The sequence below is a fragment of the Manduca sexta genome, unplaced genomic scaffold (genome assembly GCF_014839805.1).
Source record: "Manduca sexta isolate Smith_Timp_Sample1 unplaced genomic scaffold, JHU_Msex_v1.0 HiC_scaffold_2895, whole genome shotgun sequence".
Lineage (NCBI taxonomy): Eukaryota > Metazoa > Arthropoda > Insecta > Lepidoptera > Sphingidae > Manduca > Manduca sexta.
Window position 1 is genome coordinate 1,099 of NW_023593906.1, and position 17,504 is coordinate 18,602.

The 17,504-nt window shown below is 34.0% G+C and overlaps 3 protein-coding genes and 1 non-coding gene across 6 annotated transcripts; all 4 read right to left on the minus strand.

Annotated features, from left to right (window-relative positions):
* Positions 1-274: 274 nt before the first annotated feature.
* Positions 275-7,295, minus strand: LOC115447204. The gene is made up of 5 exons (XR_005113660.1): positions 7,242-7,295; positions 5,122-5,305; positions 4,028-4,228; positions 3,272-3,401; positions 275-440 (listed from the first exon to the last, which is right to left on the minus strand). It is a non-coding gene; the product is annotated as an uncharacterized LOC115447204 (transcript).
* Positions 7,296-8,157: 862 nt separating this feature from the next.
* On the minus strand, positions 8,158-10,917 carry LOC119192538. 2 transcript variants are annotated; one of them, XM_037446348.1, is made up of 5 exons: positions 10,516-10,917; positions 9,785-9,954; positions 9,201-9,389; positions 8,621-8,765; positions 8,158-8,325 (listed from the first exon to the last, which is right to left on the minus strand). In XM_037446348.1, the coding sequence occupies exons 2-5, from the start codon at positions 9,869-9,871 to the stop codon at positions 8,189-8,191; spliced, it is 558 nt and encodes a 185-aa protein (XP_037302245.1). In that variant the 5' UTR covers positions 9,872-9,954; positions 10,516-10,917; the 3' UTR covers positions 8,158-8,188. The 2 variants fall into 2 exon arrangements, with proteins under 2 accessions (XP_037302245.1, XP_037302244.1); XM_037446347.1 differs by lacking the exon at positions 9,785-9,954 and having other exon boundaries at positions 10,516-10,910.
* Positions 10,918-11,321: 404 nt separating this feature from the next.
* On the minus strand, positions 11,322-13,849 carry LOC119192539. Of its 2 annotated transcripts, XM_037446350.1 has the most exons (5): positions 13,533-13,849; positions 12,928-13,118; positions 12,839-12,845; positions 12,481-12,625; positions 11,322-11,917 (listed from the first exon to the last, which is right to left on the minus strand). In XM_037446350.1, the coding sequence occupies exons 1-5, from the start codon at positions 13,617-13,619 to the stop codon at positions 11,778-11,780; spliced, it is 570 nt and encodes a 189-aa protein (XP_037302247.1). In that variant the 5' UTR covers positions 13,620-13,849; the 3' UTR covers positions 11,322-11,777. The 2 variants fall into 2 exon arrangements, with proteins under 2 accessions (XP_037302247.1, XP_037302246.1); XM_037446349.1 differs by lacking the exon at positions 12,839-12,845 and having other exon boundaries at positions 12,966-13,118; positions 13,533-13,848.
* A 1,084-nt stretch (positions 13,850-14,933) lies between these two features.
* On the minus strand, positions 14,934-17,132 carry LOC119192537. The gene is made up of 3 exons (XM_037446346.1): positions 16,952-17,132; positions 16,487-16,631; positions 14,934-15,909 (listed from the first exon to the last, which is right to left on the minus strand). The coding sequence occupies exons 1-3, from the start codon at positions 17,051-17,053 to the stop codon at positions 15,743-15,745; spliced, it is 414 nt and encodes a 137-aa protein (XP_037302243.1). The 5' UTR covers positions 17,054-17,132; the 3' UTR covers positions 14,934-15,742.
* Positions 17,133-17,504: the final 372 nt, after the last annotated feature.

Genomic DNA, 17,504 nt, shown 5'->3' on the forward strand with positions numbered 1-17,504 from the left:
AAAACACGCCATAATGGCCCACTTAAGGTCGTCGCGTTCTGGATCAGCATGTGTATATGTGGGCGTAAGTGGGTTGCGTTCGGGATAAGCCTCTTTATAGCCGATTCCAAGATGCTGTCATAATTGTGTCAGCTGTCGAGGGTAATCAACTCTCGTCAGTCGATATTCTATTGGACCCCACTCCACTTACCTTCAGGAGCAGTGGGGTCCCTGCCGTGTCCATAAAAAAGAAGAAGTCGCCAACAAAACCTAGAAGGATAATAAAAATACTCGGTCAATTTGTGAATGTCTTTACTATTATGTACAAAGCTGAGGTATTAAGTTGAGTGCCTGCTACGCGCTCTGGCGTGTCTCCTGGTACACCACGTATTGCACCTCCGAGCTCTCCTCGATCACGTGGATGGTGCTATTCACCAGAAATAGGAGGTACACGTTCAATGCTGCAACGAAAATAACTTTTATTGTGGATTATTGTAGTATAAAATCATATAGCAAAAATACTGGAGGGCCAGAGTCGATTCTGTAAGTGAAAATGACTTTCATTATTCGTTGTTGAAGTACAAAGTAATTTATCATGTCTAAAATTCTGAAGGGTTAGAGTGATGTAACTAGTACAGTTATTATTTATTTTGTTTCGATACGGAATCGTTAAAATATATTTAGGAAATTACTGTTTTTGGTATTGAAGTGAGTTAAATATTGATTATCAGCAAACTGAACTTTGAGCCCTAAGATTAAAATGCAAAATCCAATGTCATAAGGACAGTAAAATGTTTTTCTTTTTTTTGTAAATAAATAAGCTAAAAAATACTTATAATGCACAAAGCAGATTATTAAAGATTTATTTCAGACATTTCGTAACGTATTGTCTTGAAATTGAGGCTGAATGCGAAAATGTAATTTCGCAATGGTAACACGAGTCGGTAAAATTGCTGCGTCTGCGCATGCGACGCTAGTTGCATCACTGTGCAACGCATGAACGAAATATGACAAAATGTAGAGCGTTAACTTCTACTGTAATGTTTTATAATATAATAGGAATATGTTTATTTATAATTAGATTATATAAGAAGTTCATCGCCACTATCTCTTATAACATCTATGTTTCAATATAATACTTAATAATATCCCTTGGCCTGAAAGAACAGACTTCACTATTTTATTACTATGTTGGTGAGTCTCGAATCGACGTTTTGTTCCAGGCAGAACACTAATTCATGGAATATGCACATGTTCAGCTTCGGACACTTCTTATCTTGGTGTGTTTCGTGTAGATAGTATGCTGATGATAGCCTATAGCCAGTATGATAACAAAACCAAGCTTTCGTCAAACAACAGACGAGGCAGGAGGGAAACGCGACGCTGATGCTCGACTCTATGTGAAGTAGAGCGCCGAGCCCGACGGTTTTGTATGACATAATATATATTCTATATTAACTAGTATATTACAGACTGTTCACGTCCGTCAGCGTCTCGTCGCCGTCCCACCAGCGTTACGTCGCCGTCAAGCCCCGTCCTCTGTTTGATCATAGCTTAATTAATGAATTTCAAGTACTTTAATTGAAATATGAAGACTAATTATAAAAAATAAAATAATTTATTAGTGATGTAGGCAAACATATTTGCACTTATGATAGGTTAATAAGATACATGTTAATAATAATTACAACTGATTATTATAATAATAGATGGATACCAAAGAGTCGCAACCAACACCTCCAGAAGTTCCCAATTGGCCATTGGTGTAGGGGCAGATGCAGACGGCAGTATTGATGGCACGCATCGTGAGAAAATATCTTACTTTGAATCCCTACCCGCCGGTGGTTTCGTTGGCTCGCCATCGGAGGTGATATTTTTTTTTTTTTTTATCTATGCACATATGTGTATGTATATTATGCATAAAAATAATTTCAAAATAAAAAGGTATAATAATTATTATTAAATGATATTTTCATTATTAGCGCAAGCTAACTAGTCTGTCACAAATATGCACATACTTTCTCATTTATAATATTGGTAAGAGTAAGATACCGTCTAATCGCATGAATAATTCCAAAGGAAACATCAGTTACGCACCTCGCTGTTCTGTTTTCTCCAGTTTCAATGAGTAAAAGTGTATGTTATTGAACGGAAACTTATAAATATTGTAAAACCAGTTTTCTTGTCATAATATGTCTTGCGTTACGTTTCTGTTTACCTTATAAGTGCAGGACGAGACTTCAAGTTGTGGTAATAGAACATTTAATAGTAGTTATAAATTGTTATACTCAATTAATACTTTGTAACGTATACCGTCTACTATGACCCTCCGTATACATATACACTACTATATATTATATACAATGCTTATATGCATTTGAAAAGTCCCGCATAATTATGTCGACTGGTGACACACAATAATCTCTCATCATGATGCTTTTTTATGTTTACGCGAATTTTAGACATATAAATAAAAATAGTTTTCGGATTTCAACGCGGTTTTTTATATTATAATTTTCTCCATATGTTTTGAAGACTGTAGGTCTCAGTGGCGAAGATTGAAATTTTTCAAAAGGTAACCCGAGGCTACAAAAATTGCCTTAATAAACATAGCGTGGTCAATTTAACAGAAAACAAAAACAAATTTTAATAAGCCTAAGAGGAAAGCCACTAAAAATCGGGTTGTATGGAAACTTTGCCAATGGTAGGTTGTCCAGTCAACGTTGCAATATTTACCGATATTTCACGATAAAACAAATAAAAAAATATTTATATATTAGTTTTGCAGGGTTTTATGTAACTCCGTATTATGTGATCAATTATAAAATTGCAAGGCCTAAGGAACCGCAATATTAATACCCGTTTTGTATAATATGCAGTTATAATATTTCGCAAACTACACCGATTAGACGTTGATGTATCAAATTCATACGGTTTTTGTTATATGACACAGAATATAGTGGATCCAGCCTCGAGTTTGAATATTCTATAAAATACTTCGGATGATGCTAAAGGCGAATTGGGTATTAGTTTTTTAGCTATAAAAACAGTAGTAAAATCTTAGTAGTCTATCCGTACAGTGTACATCACAACAGTACTTTCTTTTTCCTCTTCAATGTCCATGCTATATGGTTGTTTTTTAGATATTGCCTCGAGTGATAAGACCGCCATTAGTACTCTATTATAAGTGGTATATATATGTCATTTATTCTTGTATACATACATGTGTATAATAAAGAAAAAAAAATAAAGACAATGCTTAAAGAAAAGGGTAAGAAGAAAAATTACTAACCTAAGAAGAAGAAGTAGACAGTATTTTCTATGTATTCTACGTAGTCGAAGTAGGCCAGGTCCACACACAGGGTCAGCAGTTGGAACACAATCCCGAAGTACAAGTATATCTTGAGCAGTGACTTCTTTTTCTGAAAGTATATAATAGTTTTTCTAAAGAGTTTTCCAGGCTATAAACATTTCCTGCAAACATTCAACATAATTAATGTTGAATGAGTGAGGTTAAAATATGTACATAATATAGTTATTTATGAAGTTATGTAACTAACAATACTTTATTGAGTAACGGAACAAAAGAACAAAAATATTCGAGAAGTTGTTTTAACTATTTGCTTAATACTGGATGTAAACATCATAATTTAAATTAGTTTAATAAAACTCATCAAGTTGGTTAAAGAATGAAATTTTAGATTGAAATGAATTTTTGAATCATGCTGGCTTTATTAACATATCTAATATGAACTGACGTAGCACGCTTAAATAGTTTCTCTAAAAATCTCTTTAGAATAGGACACAGTAGGTAACCACGGACCTTCAAGGCTCGAGGCACAATGGAGCCTTAGAGGTTCAGTATTATTTACCACAAATTGCCATTTTGAATAAACGATTCCAATCGCTTTTTTCGATCTATTTCAAAAATAGACCAATCAGAACTAAGTTTTTTGACATGCTTACAAATGACTTCTTTTGATTGATTCATTCTCGGAATCGGATTGATTGGGATTGGGATATTTTATTAATAACGGCTGCAAATTACCTTATGTGCTCCGACCAGCAACACAATAGTCATTGTGACGTCTACAGTGATGAAGGCTATGGTTAAGGATAAATGGATCAGTGGATCCAGGTGATCATGCGTCTCCTCCAGAGGCTTAGCAGTAGACTGCTCTGCTTTGGGAATAGTCATTTGTTCCACCACCAGGAACACCAGCAGCGGCAGGGAGAGCAAGGATAGCACCTGAAATTGAAGAAATTAGTATTGGATTAGTTCCAATACTAGCTTATGTTGTCAGTCTAAGGTGTGCAGACGTTGTCCACTTATTGCCATGAAATAAACATAAGACTACTACTTAAGATTGCAAAAGTTGCTGAAACAGAGGCAAACATTACTGATTAGAGATAACAGGTAATAATTTAATGCCGTTATTTATAGGGAATGAATTTCAAAGACTAGATATTTACTGACCAGCGCGACAAAGCAAAGCTGGCGCTATACATTGATATTATGTATTAAGAGAGTGGTACTAATCCAAGCCAATTGTGTTTCAGAAAAACTGTCTGGTAATTAGATATTCTAAACCTGTAACTCAACACTCCAGGATAAGATCATTATTCTCACGGTAGAAAACTCGCTGTAACCAGTAATAGTAAATGTTGTGCCAATTTGCTACAATATGTTAACTAGATAATTTGAACATGAAACTTATTTATTTAGTACAATTCAAAAAAGATTCATCTGCATACACACAATACCATCTTTATTCCCGAAGAGGTACTCAGAGGTACAATACCAGGCCTATATTAAGAAGTTGTTTTCCTGTAGCTGATGATAATATTCTTGTTTATTGATGACGTAAAAATAACCAACAGTTATCTTCAATTCAGAAGTAAAAGGTTAATCGACCTAGTATATGACCCTATGATTAATAATTACTGCGACACAAAAACATCCACAATACCAAATAAAAAAGAAAAGATTCTAGACTTAGATACCCTAATTAGCATTAGTATATTATAATCACGTAGTTAATGAAGCACTAGTATTATCTTCAAGCACGCTAACAATTGATCATTAACATCAAATTCTCTATCATAAGTACTAACCTACATAAATAAAGAAAGTGAACTTACCAAATTAACATATCCGAATATAGTGACTCCTTTGCGAACAGGCACGCAAAGCAACACTTTCTAACCACAGGCAGCGTGGGACAGATCGATGGGCACAGTTTTGTCATTGTTTGCAAGTGTCTTTTTATGAACTTTGTCATCGGTATAGCATTATAAGTCTATTTTCTGGAGGTAGTTATGTATCCTGGTAAAACGGCGTAAGAAAAACTCAAAAAGTGGAAAGAAGACATTTAGATCTAAATTATAATCAAATAAAGCACTTAATTTTCTCTAATAATCATTATAAATAATTTTCACTAGTAATTATTAATTTTCTCTAAAATGAGTAGACACAAGTGGTGCGTATTTTACACATAATTATTTAACTTTTGATCTCAATTTCGTTTCTTTCCACTTCTTGTCTCCTCCATACTTTTATTCGGGTAGCAATGCCTATTTTGATGAAATCTCGCTTACAAAAAAGTAAACTACAACGTCGACCGTACGTCATCAGTAATCTAGTAAATCAGTGGTAGCCTTAGAGGACACATCACGGCCTGGACCTTTGCCCCATCACAGGAGGAGGGATGGGGCAAAGGTCCAGGACCATAATACCTTCTAAGATCCTTTTTTAGGTCACCTTGTTAATCAACAAAGCATCTGTCTTCCTAAAGAAAGCCTGATATTTCGCGGTTACTAAAGCCTCCACTGCTGTAAATGATGTAAATTTGAACACAGAAGTTAATATACTCCAAATGCATATCTTGTATTTGATTACTGTAGATACTAGATAGTCCAAGGTCTTCTCACTTAGGAGGTCCTGACCTCGAACTGATTATCCAACAATACATTTGGTCTAGTGATATCTATTCGCATGTGATCGAACCGCATGATATATGACACCCACGTTCATTGTCACGTTCCTATTTTAAATAAAATTATAATATACTGACTAGCTTTTGCCTGCGGCTCCTCCTGCGTATTTTTTCGGGGATAAAAGTATTCCCTCACATTCAAGAGTAAGCTACCTCCCTATCAGTGAAAAAATAATCAAAATCGGTTTAGTAGTTCCTGAGATTAGCATATTTAAACAAAGAAACTATCTATATTCGGCATTATAATAATATTATACAGATTCAAGGTAATCTTACTAATTATAAATAAAGAGAATGTGAAGATTTGGAAGTTAATTACACAGGTACACCATCTCCCTCTTTAGTATTATGCCATTTTTATCCCAAATAAGTAAATACACAGTGGCGTTTTTATTTCGGGAAGATCTTTCACTTGTTCAGAGCCGCAAGCAAAATTTAGGTTTAATATAAAATTTACCACGATTTTTGAAACCTTGATGAAATGGAAAAAAAAATTTTTATAACAATAAAAATTATTCACTATTTGCGGAGAATTTTTAAATATTTTGATTATTGTAGAGTCGAACTTGCACCTAAATACCAATGTTTCTGTATTCTAGACTTAAAGACATCAAATAATTCCTAATCGCGTGGGAGATCCGTATTATTATCTCAATTTAAGATTTGTATGGGCGGATTCTTCGGGTCATTTCAATAACTTAGATTAAAGTTAGTTGTAACCTCTCCTTAAATCAATTTATTACCTCCAGATAATACAATATTTTATCGACTAGCTGAACTAAAGGTTAATAAAAATTATTGGCTTGATTATTATGAGCTTTCTGATTGTTTTTTTTTTTAATTTATTAAAGAAAATCTAGATAATACACTTTTAATATGATATTGTCATGATGATAGAAAACTTGAAGATTGTTTATTTTGATGTAATAGAATTAAATGTAATTAATCAGATTTAACCTATTTTTTCTTTCTTACGAAAAATAATCAGAGAGCTAAAGAAATAAACAAAACACCGATTGGGCGTCACTGGATAAAAATAATTCTTTCTAAGACCTTAAAGCACAATTCCTAATATTTTAATTCACAAAAGACGCGATCTTGTACACCACTGACATTCTCTTCACTCACAAAACACAAGTTTCACACCATACAAAGACTAATGCGAGGTCAAGACCACAAGTAAACAATAGACTTTAACAAATTGAATTAAATCCCCGTAATGACAAATTCGACAAACACTTGGAACCAACATTTGTTCAACTTTACCGATAGACATAAAATATCTACACATAACATCTCACACACATGCCTGCAGATTAACTGAGGCATTCAACAAAGCATCCTCTGGACTTGCTTTAAATAGGACGCTTCCTGCCTCGGCCGCCATTATTCTTAATAGAGAATTTAAAAATGTGTTAAGTAAGAATAAGCCTTGTGTTTTATTTGCATGACTTTTTATTACACTACAAAGTTACACCACTCACCTGATGGTAAGTGAAGTGGGGTCTAATGGAATGTCGACTGACGAGAGATGATTACCCTTCGACAGTCGACACAATTATGTCGGCCTGTTGGAGCCGGATGTACACAGGCTAATCCTGGAACGTGACACAGTTACGTGGGCCACTATAGCGGTTTTAACACCTGGTGTACGGTGGTTGCTATCCGGGCGCATATATAGTATACATATCTTACCAGTAAATCTAATACTTATAATCATACGATGTGATGTAATGGATTCTTTCAATTAGCAGGCGGCGTTCAGGTGGCACTATCAATCGCTACAGTCTTTAGGGACTTTTGTAGCGGGGAAGGCTTTTCTCACAGGCGAAGCCGCTGACAACACGTAGTATTATAGAAAATATATTTGATATTATAAAATATACGACTTGACTCTTTATGCAATGTCAATTAATTTTCGTCTACTCTCTTCTATGTATGCATTACCTATCAGTGGAAACTGTGTTGGATTAAGAACCTTAATTTACATTCATTTATTTTTATTCATAATTTATTCTGTTTGTTTCCCAAATTAATAAATGTAAATATCAGAAAATAGCTAACTCCTCTCCGACCATTGGAACTTTTTATAACAATTTTATTTTGAAAGGGAAACCGGGGATAAATATAGTCATCAATTCACGGCAAAAATAAATTGGAAGGTTATATTAAAACAAAAAAATAATATTAAAATAATTTATTTAATTTACTAATTACACAATATCTGGTTCCCGCCAATTGGGTGGGTGATGTTCATCCAAATGGTTCTCGTATTCTTGATTCGTGTCCTCTTTGTAACGCGGCTTCGATATCTCGGAACGCACCAACAGCAATAGATATGCGTGTGTTACTGAAAAAAGATAATATTGTTGTTATTTTTACATTATTAACTTTTCACATTATTTTTCTCGATTTTTTCATAAATATATTAAAGTATATAAATGTTTATTGCAAAGAGTTAAAGTCCAATAATTTGAATTGTTACCAATTCACACTAATTATGATGAAAACTTAATAACTTCTGTAGTTTTTGATTATCCAATACAATTTATCATAACTCCGGTGTCGATGAAGTGAACTGATTCCATAGCAATAATATAAGGGTATCTTTGCTTTACAAATTAAATTTAAATAAAAATACTTACATAATCCGATGAAGGTTAAGGAGAGCGCCAAAACGCTCATGTAAAAGAAGAATAACTTTAATTCCAAAACTAGGAACGTGATAATTGATCCAAAGAATGTTGCTATACCGTAATAGTAGTATATCTGCATTAGTTTTACTCGTTTCTGAAAAAAATATTAGATTAATTACCTTTCATAACATATTTTTATGCGGACAAAGTACTGTAGTTACCCCACTGCACCTACCCACCTGAAGGTAAGCGAAGTGGGTCCAAATAGAGTCCTAACTGAAGAGAAATATCGACGATTCATTGCAAACAAAATATTATATTAGTTAAGTACTTTTTATAACATATTTTTTTTACGCGGACACTGTTTTGCTTCCTTGCTGAACCTGAAGGCAAGCGATGTAGGCTCAGATAGAGTATTAACTGACGAGAAATGTTAACGATCCATTGCGTCATCTATTAAAGTATGTGTTAATGCAGGACATAGTCTATACGCGTGCTAAATTTCATCTAAATCCATTCAGCTGTTTCTGCACTAACAAACATCCAAACATTTAATATAAGTAAGATAAAGTAATAAGATCAGTCTTACCGTATGAGCTCCGATGAGTAGAACAATATTAAATATGATATCAGTCAGATAGAGTAGCAGTAGTACCCACAACTGCGAGGAGAATGTTACGCCTTTGTATGTAACCATGGTCCGGGCAGTTAGGTCTGATATAGAATCTGCCTCCGCCGTCCATGCTGCCTCGACTGTCGGTACCAACAGGTCAAACAGCTGGAAACAAAGCAGGCTTTATATAGCGTCATTTAACACTGGAGTCTGGACTCTTGTCAAATCCGAAGGGGTTGGCAGAGGTGTAGGTATCTCTACCTACCCTTTCGGTGTGACGGTATGATGTTTTTTGTGTAATAATAAAAAGTTAATAATTTCAAAATACATAGCACCAAATACAAACTATTTGACATTTTTAAATCATTATAAGAAAAATAAATTTTAGTAAACTATATAAATACAATCTGTAAATATTATAATTCAAAGTCCCTAAAAGCTGTCTGTTTGTATGTGATCAATTTTCTTAAAATCTATACTACAATACGGTAATTTTTCCATAACACAACTTAACCAAATATCTGAATATGAGCCCTGTAAAACAATAAAAAAGCACTCACCAAATTCAAATATCCAAATATAACAATTCCATAACGCAGGGGAAAACATATAAAACACCTTTTTATTTCTGGTATTTCACAACGCATTATTATGAGTAAAGTAACTATGTATTATTATATAATATTTTTAATTGTTATAATATGAATGCGAGCGGCGCATACGCAACAATCTACAATACATAAAACGGTCTTAGATGACTTTTATTGAGAAAAACCGAGTTCAGAGGGCATAATAATTATCATATCTCATGTTATTGTCACAAATCTTGTTAACTGATATCATTCGTGGAAACTTTTTTTGTTAAAAACTCTAACTGATTGTTCGATAGAGTTTAGTGAACAAAACTAATCTAATAAAAAATGATAGAAAAACAACATAATAATTTTTTTTGAGAAAACTAAAATTATTGCTTTATTTTTTATTTATTGTATTATATGAAATAGATTTATTTTTTTAATGTAGACATACGGATATGATGAACAGCGAATAAAATACAGATATACTTGATATTTACGTCCTCGGATAGTCAAGTTATCATAAATGTATGACATTTAGTACATTCAGGTGTACATTTAGTCATTTCAGGCATTAGGCATAAAATCAATTCCTTATTATGTCTAATAAATAGTAAGCTCGATGTCATTATAATTAAAGATAACTATCGTCTGTCCGATTGTACCAATAATACATCAGGCAAATTATATATAAGTTATAATAAAAAAGGACTTACTAAATTCAAGTATCCAAATATAATAATTCCGTAACGCAGTGGAACGAATACAAAACATCTATTACACTTTGGTATTTCCAACCGCATTTTAATTAACATATATCCTGAATTTAATTGTTGGTCTGTTAAATCAATATCATTCCTAATTTAAAAAAAAAATCCATTTTCGTCAGAGATGTTCGATTCCATGCTGAGAGGAACTCACAGCTAGTTGATCAAGCAATTATCTTATTTACAGACGTTCACGGAATAATGTTTTATCAGCAATGGTCATAGAGTTCACCACGTCTCACTGCACACATGCCAGCCGATTAACTGAGTAAGCGACTTAACAAAACATCCTCAGAGAGCTTGAATGGGACATTTCCTGCTGCGCAGACCGTTGGTATACTTAAGAGAAGAAAAAAGAGCAATGTTGCACTTTGGAAACGTTGGTATTTAATTATAACTGGCGGTAGGTCTGTCATATGTGAGAGGCCGCCTGGGTAGGTATCACTGCAATGTCTTTTTCTGGCGGCAAGCATCAGTGGATAATCACTGTTGTGTTCCGGTTTGAAGGACATCATAGCCAGTTTAACTACTGGACGAAATAAGACATATCATCTCATGTCTCAGGATGGCGAGCGCAGTGGAATACCAAACAATACAATTCAAGGTGTCGGATGGTGTTTCTACTGTTATGGGCGGTCGTGTCGCTTACCATCAGGCGAACGGCAAGCTCGTCTCGTCATTCAAAGCAATAAAAAGAATTAATAAGTATATCTATCCATTTATTCGAGACTAGGCTGTCTTATGAGGTGTTATAATTGGGATTTGAGGTATGTGCGAAAAGAAGAACATAGTATGTACCAGTATCCTTTTTTGTGTATATAATAGGGTTGTTGGTCGCTTAAACATTCTCGAATGTTGTTTAGCACTAACTATATCTCTGCTAAAGTGCAAGTTCATGGTTTACGGTGATATTCACCTTCAGATGAACTTGTGCTCCAATAACTTGTATGGCCTGTGTGAATTATAAATCAAATTAGTATCTATTATTGGGTTAAATACATTGTAACTAACTTTTAACCATCAACCTATTTATTATATCTTTTATTTACATCCCGATTTTATCCCTCTTAAAGTTATAAACGTTATTTAAAAAACATTCATAAAATATACGAATCAAAACTCAAAATACATCATATCAATATATTATAAAAACACGAAGATTGGTTTAATATTACAATAATTAAATAAAAATAGCCTAAATATAATTTAATTTATATCACATTTGGTTCCCGCCAATTGGGAGGGTAATGTTGAGTCAAATGATTCTCGTATTCATGACTCCTGCTTTCCTCTTTGTAACGCGTCTTCGACATCTCCGAGCGTACTAGCAACAATAGATACGCGTGCGATGCTGAAAGAAAAAACGTTATTCTAATAACACACAAAAAACGACCTTATCCCCGAAAGATTAGGCAGATTTTCAATTAGAGCAAAAACTTTCAGCCATTTGTGTTCCATCCTATGATGTGATATGGGGTGAAGCTATCGCCGAATGGGCATAAATTGGGACCCCGGGCTAATACTGTGAAGAAAACCCTAACATCACTTTATCCGGGATTCAAACCCGGACCCTCAGAGCGGAAGTCGTATCGCGCACCTAATACGACCACCAAGGCAGACTACCGTAAAGAAGTCGCTACAGTGACCTACGTAACCGTCGCGTTATGGGACCGGCTTATGTATATTCAGTTTCAAACAGGCCGGCATAATTGTGTCAACTGGCGAGGAATAATCAAATTTCGTCAGTTGTTACTCTATTTGGACTTCAATCCACTTACCATCAGGTCAGTAACCTTTCCGTTGCTCGGATAAAAAAGTTGACATTAAATAACCTACTTCTCGTTTAACTATTGCCTGATATAAAAATAGGAGGTTAAGGTTATGCTAATGCTAATGAACTCGAGAAAGACTTACCTAATCCCATGAACGTAATACAAATTTCTAATATATTATAGTATCTGAAAAGGATCCTTAATTCCACCACTAGGAACGTGACAAACGTCGCTAGTAGAGTTGTTATCCCATAGTAATAGTATATACGCAATAATTTCATACATTTCTGGAATATAAAGCCGTAAATATTTAGTTAGTCTACTAATTATATGAATCAAGTCAATATTTTCTTTTGATGGTGAGGTATTTTTGATTTGGTGGTTCTTGATAGTGGGATAGTTGCGATCATTTGGCGTTATAATTGCAGGTCACATCGAAGAAGGTGTGATGGAAGAGCAGAAGATCTTAAAACAGCAGTAAATATTTCAATAGGTCGTACGATGTGGCTACCAAGTGGCATACGCAATCCACTCTGCACCTGATAATGATTATTACTATATCTTTTAAAGTAATTTAATTTTATCTTACCATAAAGCCCCTATTACTACAACAACGTTGAAGATCACCTCTAGCACATAGAGCAACATAGGCAACCATATTTGCGCGTTGAAGGTCACGCCTTTGTAGGTGATCAGAGTAGAAGACATCAGGGCAAAAGATTGATTGCCCCGGTGCATCAGCCATGATGATTGCAATGATAGTACCCATAAGTCCAAAACCTGGAAAATAAGAAACTACTTTTTGCTTACACAAACATACACACACATCACGCATTAACCCAGAAAGGAAAGGCGCAGCCAGGGCACCCACTCTTCGCCAAGTATGTTACATGTCATGATGTGGTAGGGGGCGAGCCTATCGCCATTTTTGCTGACGAAACACTTAAGTTTAAGTTCTAGAATTCGTGATTCTGACAAAACAGTTACGTCTTGTCTATTACTGTCATTTAATTTTGGCTACTAATGTGTTCTAGTCTACTGATTGTGGAATCTATCTCTGAGAGTGATAAGTAAAATAGAACGTTGAGGTTCCTTCATATTGTTTCAGTATTATACGTGAGAGGGCAGACCTTAAAGCGTTATTGGAGTATCCGACACAACATAATCAGCTGTTAAAATGAAAAAACAACTCACCAAATTCGAGCAACCAATAATAATAATCCCGTAACGCAGAGGAATGCACATAAAACACCTATTACAATCTGGTATTTCCACACGCATATTGATTATGAATTTCGGATTCCAAATTCAAATTAATTTATTATATTTTGGTATATTAGTTTAAAATGTATATTTTAAATTCCTTTGCATTAATATTTTACATCATTTAGAAGTAACCATAATAAAACTGAATGATACGGTCTAAACTCGAGGCTTTTGACAGTGGACGGAGTTTATACTGCGCAGGACATCTATCTCAGCCAGTTGGTCGTGCAATTATCTTGTTTACTGAAGTCGCTTGAGGAAATTATATTTTGTTAGGGACTCGACTCTTGTTAGTGTAGTTCCTAAATGTTTTGAGGCTAAAAAATCAGACTAAATAATATTTTTCTCGACTAATGAAATTGAACCTAACTAATAACGAAATATTGTAGTAGTAAAATCTAAAACAAATAGATTTTAATATTTTTAAAATAAAACTTATTTACAGTTTTCCTTTTACTACTATTTGATCCATTCAATGAGTTGGAGGATAAAAAAAATAAGTTTAATAATAATTGATAGTTTTCTGAAGATATATTTATTCAGTTGTTGACAAATGAAATTGATCTAATATTTGGGCATATTTAATATTTAATAGTTATACAGTGATTGGTCTATTGTAGTCCATGGTATCATAAGAATTAAAAGCATTGATAACTTATACCAGATATGAAGAAGTTCCATTAGTAAAACCCTAGGCTAGATTAATGAAAGGAACGAAGCATGTAACTGAACCAGATCGCAGTTAATAACGGAGTATTCTTCTGTAAATTGAATCTTCCTTTCCATTCACATGATGTATTCATCTCTCGGTGTCATAGATATGCTCTACATAAAGTAACTAGGAAAGGAATGAGATAAAATAAATTGAAAAAGTAATCTTAGCAGTTAAAACATTACGATTACGTATTCTGTTCTTAGATATTCTAAAAGACTTCTTTTTCGAAAAGAACGTTGGCAGCTTGTGTTATAGTGCTCATTGACTGTGATGATGGTAACTACATGATACAGTTCTTCCAAAAACACACATAAAATTAAAAATATAATTTTATTCTCTTAAATCACAGATAAAAATAAATAAATCATAATTAAATAATTTACATTACCTATTTACAGACGTAATATAGCTAAGTACTTAAAAGTACTTATGACATCTAATCTTTGGTTCCATTATTTTCTAATCTGTGGTCATAGATTTGCCATTGTAAAGGTTTTGTGAATTGTAAAAAACGTAAAAAAAATATGTTTACTATCTTTATAATACGATTTAAAGTTATAATATAAAGAAACTGTTTTAATCTTTTTATTATAATATCATATTCACCCGTTTCATTTTAGTAGTGCACATGTAATGCATTTGTCTTCGCGCGAATTGATCGTGGTCCCGTACTAAGGTATTTTAACTTTCTAATGGAAACATTAAAGTTCATGGTTCACGGTCCATTTTCACTGTATCAACAAAAATTAACACAAAAATAGCCTGATTGAGAAAGTCTTCGCCATGTTTCAAAATATGGAACAAATTTTTCGTACTGACAATGTTACGAATTAAAACTAACTTCAAAACGAAAATGCTAAAGTCGCGGCCCCAAAGCAGTTTTTTATTTTACTGGTCAGGCTATAATAGTTACATAGTTGAATAAGATTTTACTAAGTGTTTGGGTCTAACCACATCGTATACAGTGACTTCTAATAAGATGTCTGAAGGTCTGAACATAAAACTTATCATATCAGTTTCTTGTCTCTAGGGCTTTATTATTTGGTTTTAAGATAAAAATTACTAGTATTACTAAAAGATTCTTTATATGGGTCTTTTTGCTCCTTACACTTGACATAAGCGGAATTCTGGTTTACACGAATTTGCCACAGTTAAAAATAGGATTTGGTATGTTTATTGACATGCTTAGGATCTGTTTCACAACTTTTAAACCAATGCTAGTTAACACATGTATGTACATATACACAGACAAAAGTCACGTCCATCTATTTTCTAGAACAAATGGTAATAAAATTAGTACTATCTACATTAGCTGTTTACTATGATAACTGTGAAATAACGTTAATTGAAACTTGTGAAACAGGCTCTTTTTGTTTGGCTTATCAACAGATTTCAGGTACAGACAGGAACCTTGTGTTTGAGTCTAAACATCTACAGGCTCAACCGTGGTGTTGTTGTAGATGCCATTGTGTTCTACTTTGGCCTCCCCCGTCACTATCTGGTGAAGAGGGTTGTCGTACAAGTTCGGCCCTTCCATATCCAACTTCCGAAGAAGACTTCTTACTAACGTGATCAGGTACAGATTTAGGACTGAAACAAATATGAGACTTGGTCATTTTAAAATGTTGGTTAAATATTTTCATTGTACATCGATGTTGGAATTTTTTGCTCAGCATCAGCCCAGAGTACGATATTTGGCAATAGGCTCGCCCGCTAAATCATGATGGGACAGAACACTTATGGTGAAAAGTGGATGTCTTAGTTCCACCTTTGCTTACCCCTTCAGGGATAAAAGGCGTGGTGCGTATGTGTTGTTTGTAAGTATAATGTACTTAGTCTAAATTTAATGACCAAAGAAAGACATTGATCCACGATAAATTAGTCGTAGAATCCTCGGGCAAACCGAAGCAAATATAATTAAATACTATATCTGAAAAATGGGTTGAAAATTTGATCGACGAAAATAGTAAACAAAGCCTGGGGTAAATGGAAACAAATAGGATTAAATATTATAATATTATTACCTGAAAGGTGTGTGAAAATTTCATTGACGAAACTTAGTGAATTTAGGAATTACTTATAACACTTCTTTTAGCTAAAATTCGGCAAACACTGCAAATTATTTATAGATTCATGAGTGAATGATAGAATAATTATAAGTACTTACAAAGCGACGACAACGATAGTAAAGCCATCTCCAGAACCAATCCGATGTGACTGTAGTTTGTATAGTCTAGTATCGTCATCAGCATGGGGGCGATAGTAGTTGCTATCGCAAAATAGTAAAATACTCGTATGTGAGGTGTTGATCTCTGGAAAAATTAAACACATTTACATTTACTAGGTAATGTTAAGAGGTTTATGTGCAGTGGACCCACTCTGGCCAATGATGACTAGATTATGATTTGTGTTCTAGATACTCTTATGGATTTTGATTTAGCAAAGTGTGTTGTGCCAATTCTAATTTTACTTTAGCTATTCTTCTTGATTTTTGAATTCATGAAGACTCTAGTATTAAATAGATTTTGTTTACATACTGCAGTTCTACGTTTGATAAATATAAGAGAATCTCAAGATTCGATTTAGTGCTGTCAATTAATCAGACGGCTATAATTATAGCAAAATTGTGTACCTTATGGGTACCATATATGAGGACGGCATTAAAGATAACTTCCAGGCAGTAGATGGCGACGCAGAGCTCGGCTGGCAGCGAAAACGACATGCCGTGGTACATGGAGATTGAGTTCACATCGTGGTGTACTGAGTAACTGTACACACCCACCAAGAATGCACTGAATAACTGTGAAGAAACAAATGAGGATCGTTAAAACGTATTGGTGGCATGTGCACTAGTATCGTAACATAACTCATATAATATTGAATTAAATTAATTAATTAATAGATAGTTATTTAAAGAGTTAAATATCAAGAAGTTCGCTCGACTGATAGTAAGCGAATATGTTGAATAATCAGTTATGCAAAGAACAAAAATACATCTTCAAAAATCCAGAATTGTGATTGATTGCCTTCGTCAGTCCATGTAAAATTATGGGCATACATTTTTTTAAATTCATATTTTAAAGTCCAGTAATTACATAGTCTACCACGTCCTTCAAACCTAAAAAAACACATGTACTGCTCTTGCAGATTATCACATGCGAGAGTCCAGCGATCTACTGACATAA

Bases quoted from the DNA above. Each gene is read 5' to 3' on its own strand.
- LOC119192539 (XM_037446350.1), bottom strand. From the start codon at position 13,619: ATGCGTGTGGAAATACCAGATTGTAATAGGTGTTTTATGTGCATTCCT. The intron at 13,119-13,532 runs GTGAGTTGTTTT...CTTATTTTCCAG, and splicing joins TTATTGGTTGCTCGAATTTG to GTTTTGGACTTATGGGTACT. The intron at 11,918-12,480 runs GTAAGTCTTTCT...TTTTTCTTTCAG, and splicing joins TATTACGTTCATGGGATTAG to CATCGCACGCGTATCTATTG.
- LOC119192538 (XM_037446347.1), bottom strand. From the start codon at position 10,614: ATGTTAATTAAAATGCGGTTGGAAATACCAAAGTGTAATAGATGTTTT. The intron at 9,390-10,515 runs GTAAGTCCTTTT...CTTTGTTTCCAG, and splicing joins TATTTGGATACTTGAATTTA to CTGTTTGACCTGTTGGTACC. The intron at 8,766-9,200 runs GTAAGACTGATC...TATTTTTTTCAG, and splicing joins TACTCATCGGAGCTCATACG to AAACGAGTAAAACTAATGCA.
- LOC119192537 (XM_037446346.1), bottom strand. From the start codon at position 17,053: ATGTACCACGGCATGTCGTTTTCGCTGCCAGCCGAGCTCTGCGTCGCC. The intron at 16,632-16,951 runs GTACACAATTTT...TAATTTTTCCAG, and splicing joins TCATATATGGTACCCATAAG to AGATCAACACCTCACATACG. The intron at 15,910-16,486 runs GTAAGTACTTAT...TATTTGTTTCAG, and splicing joins ACTATCGTTGTCGTCGCTTT to TCCTAAATCTGTACCTGATC.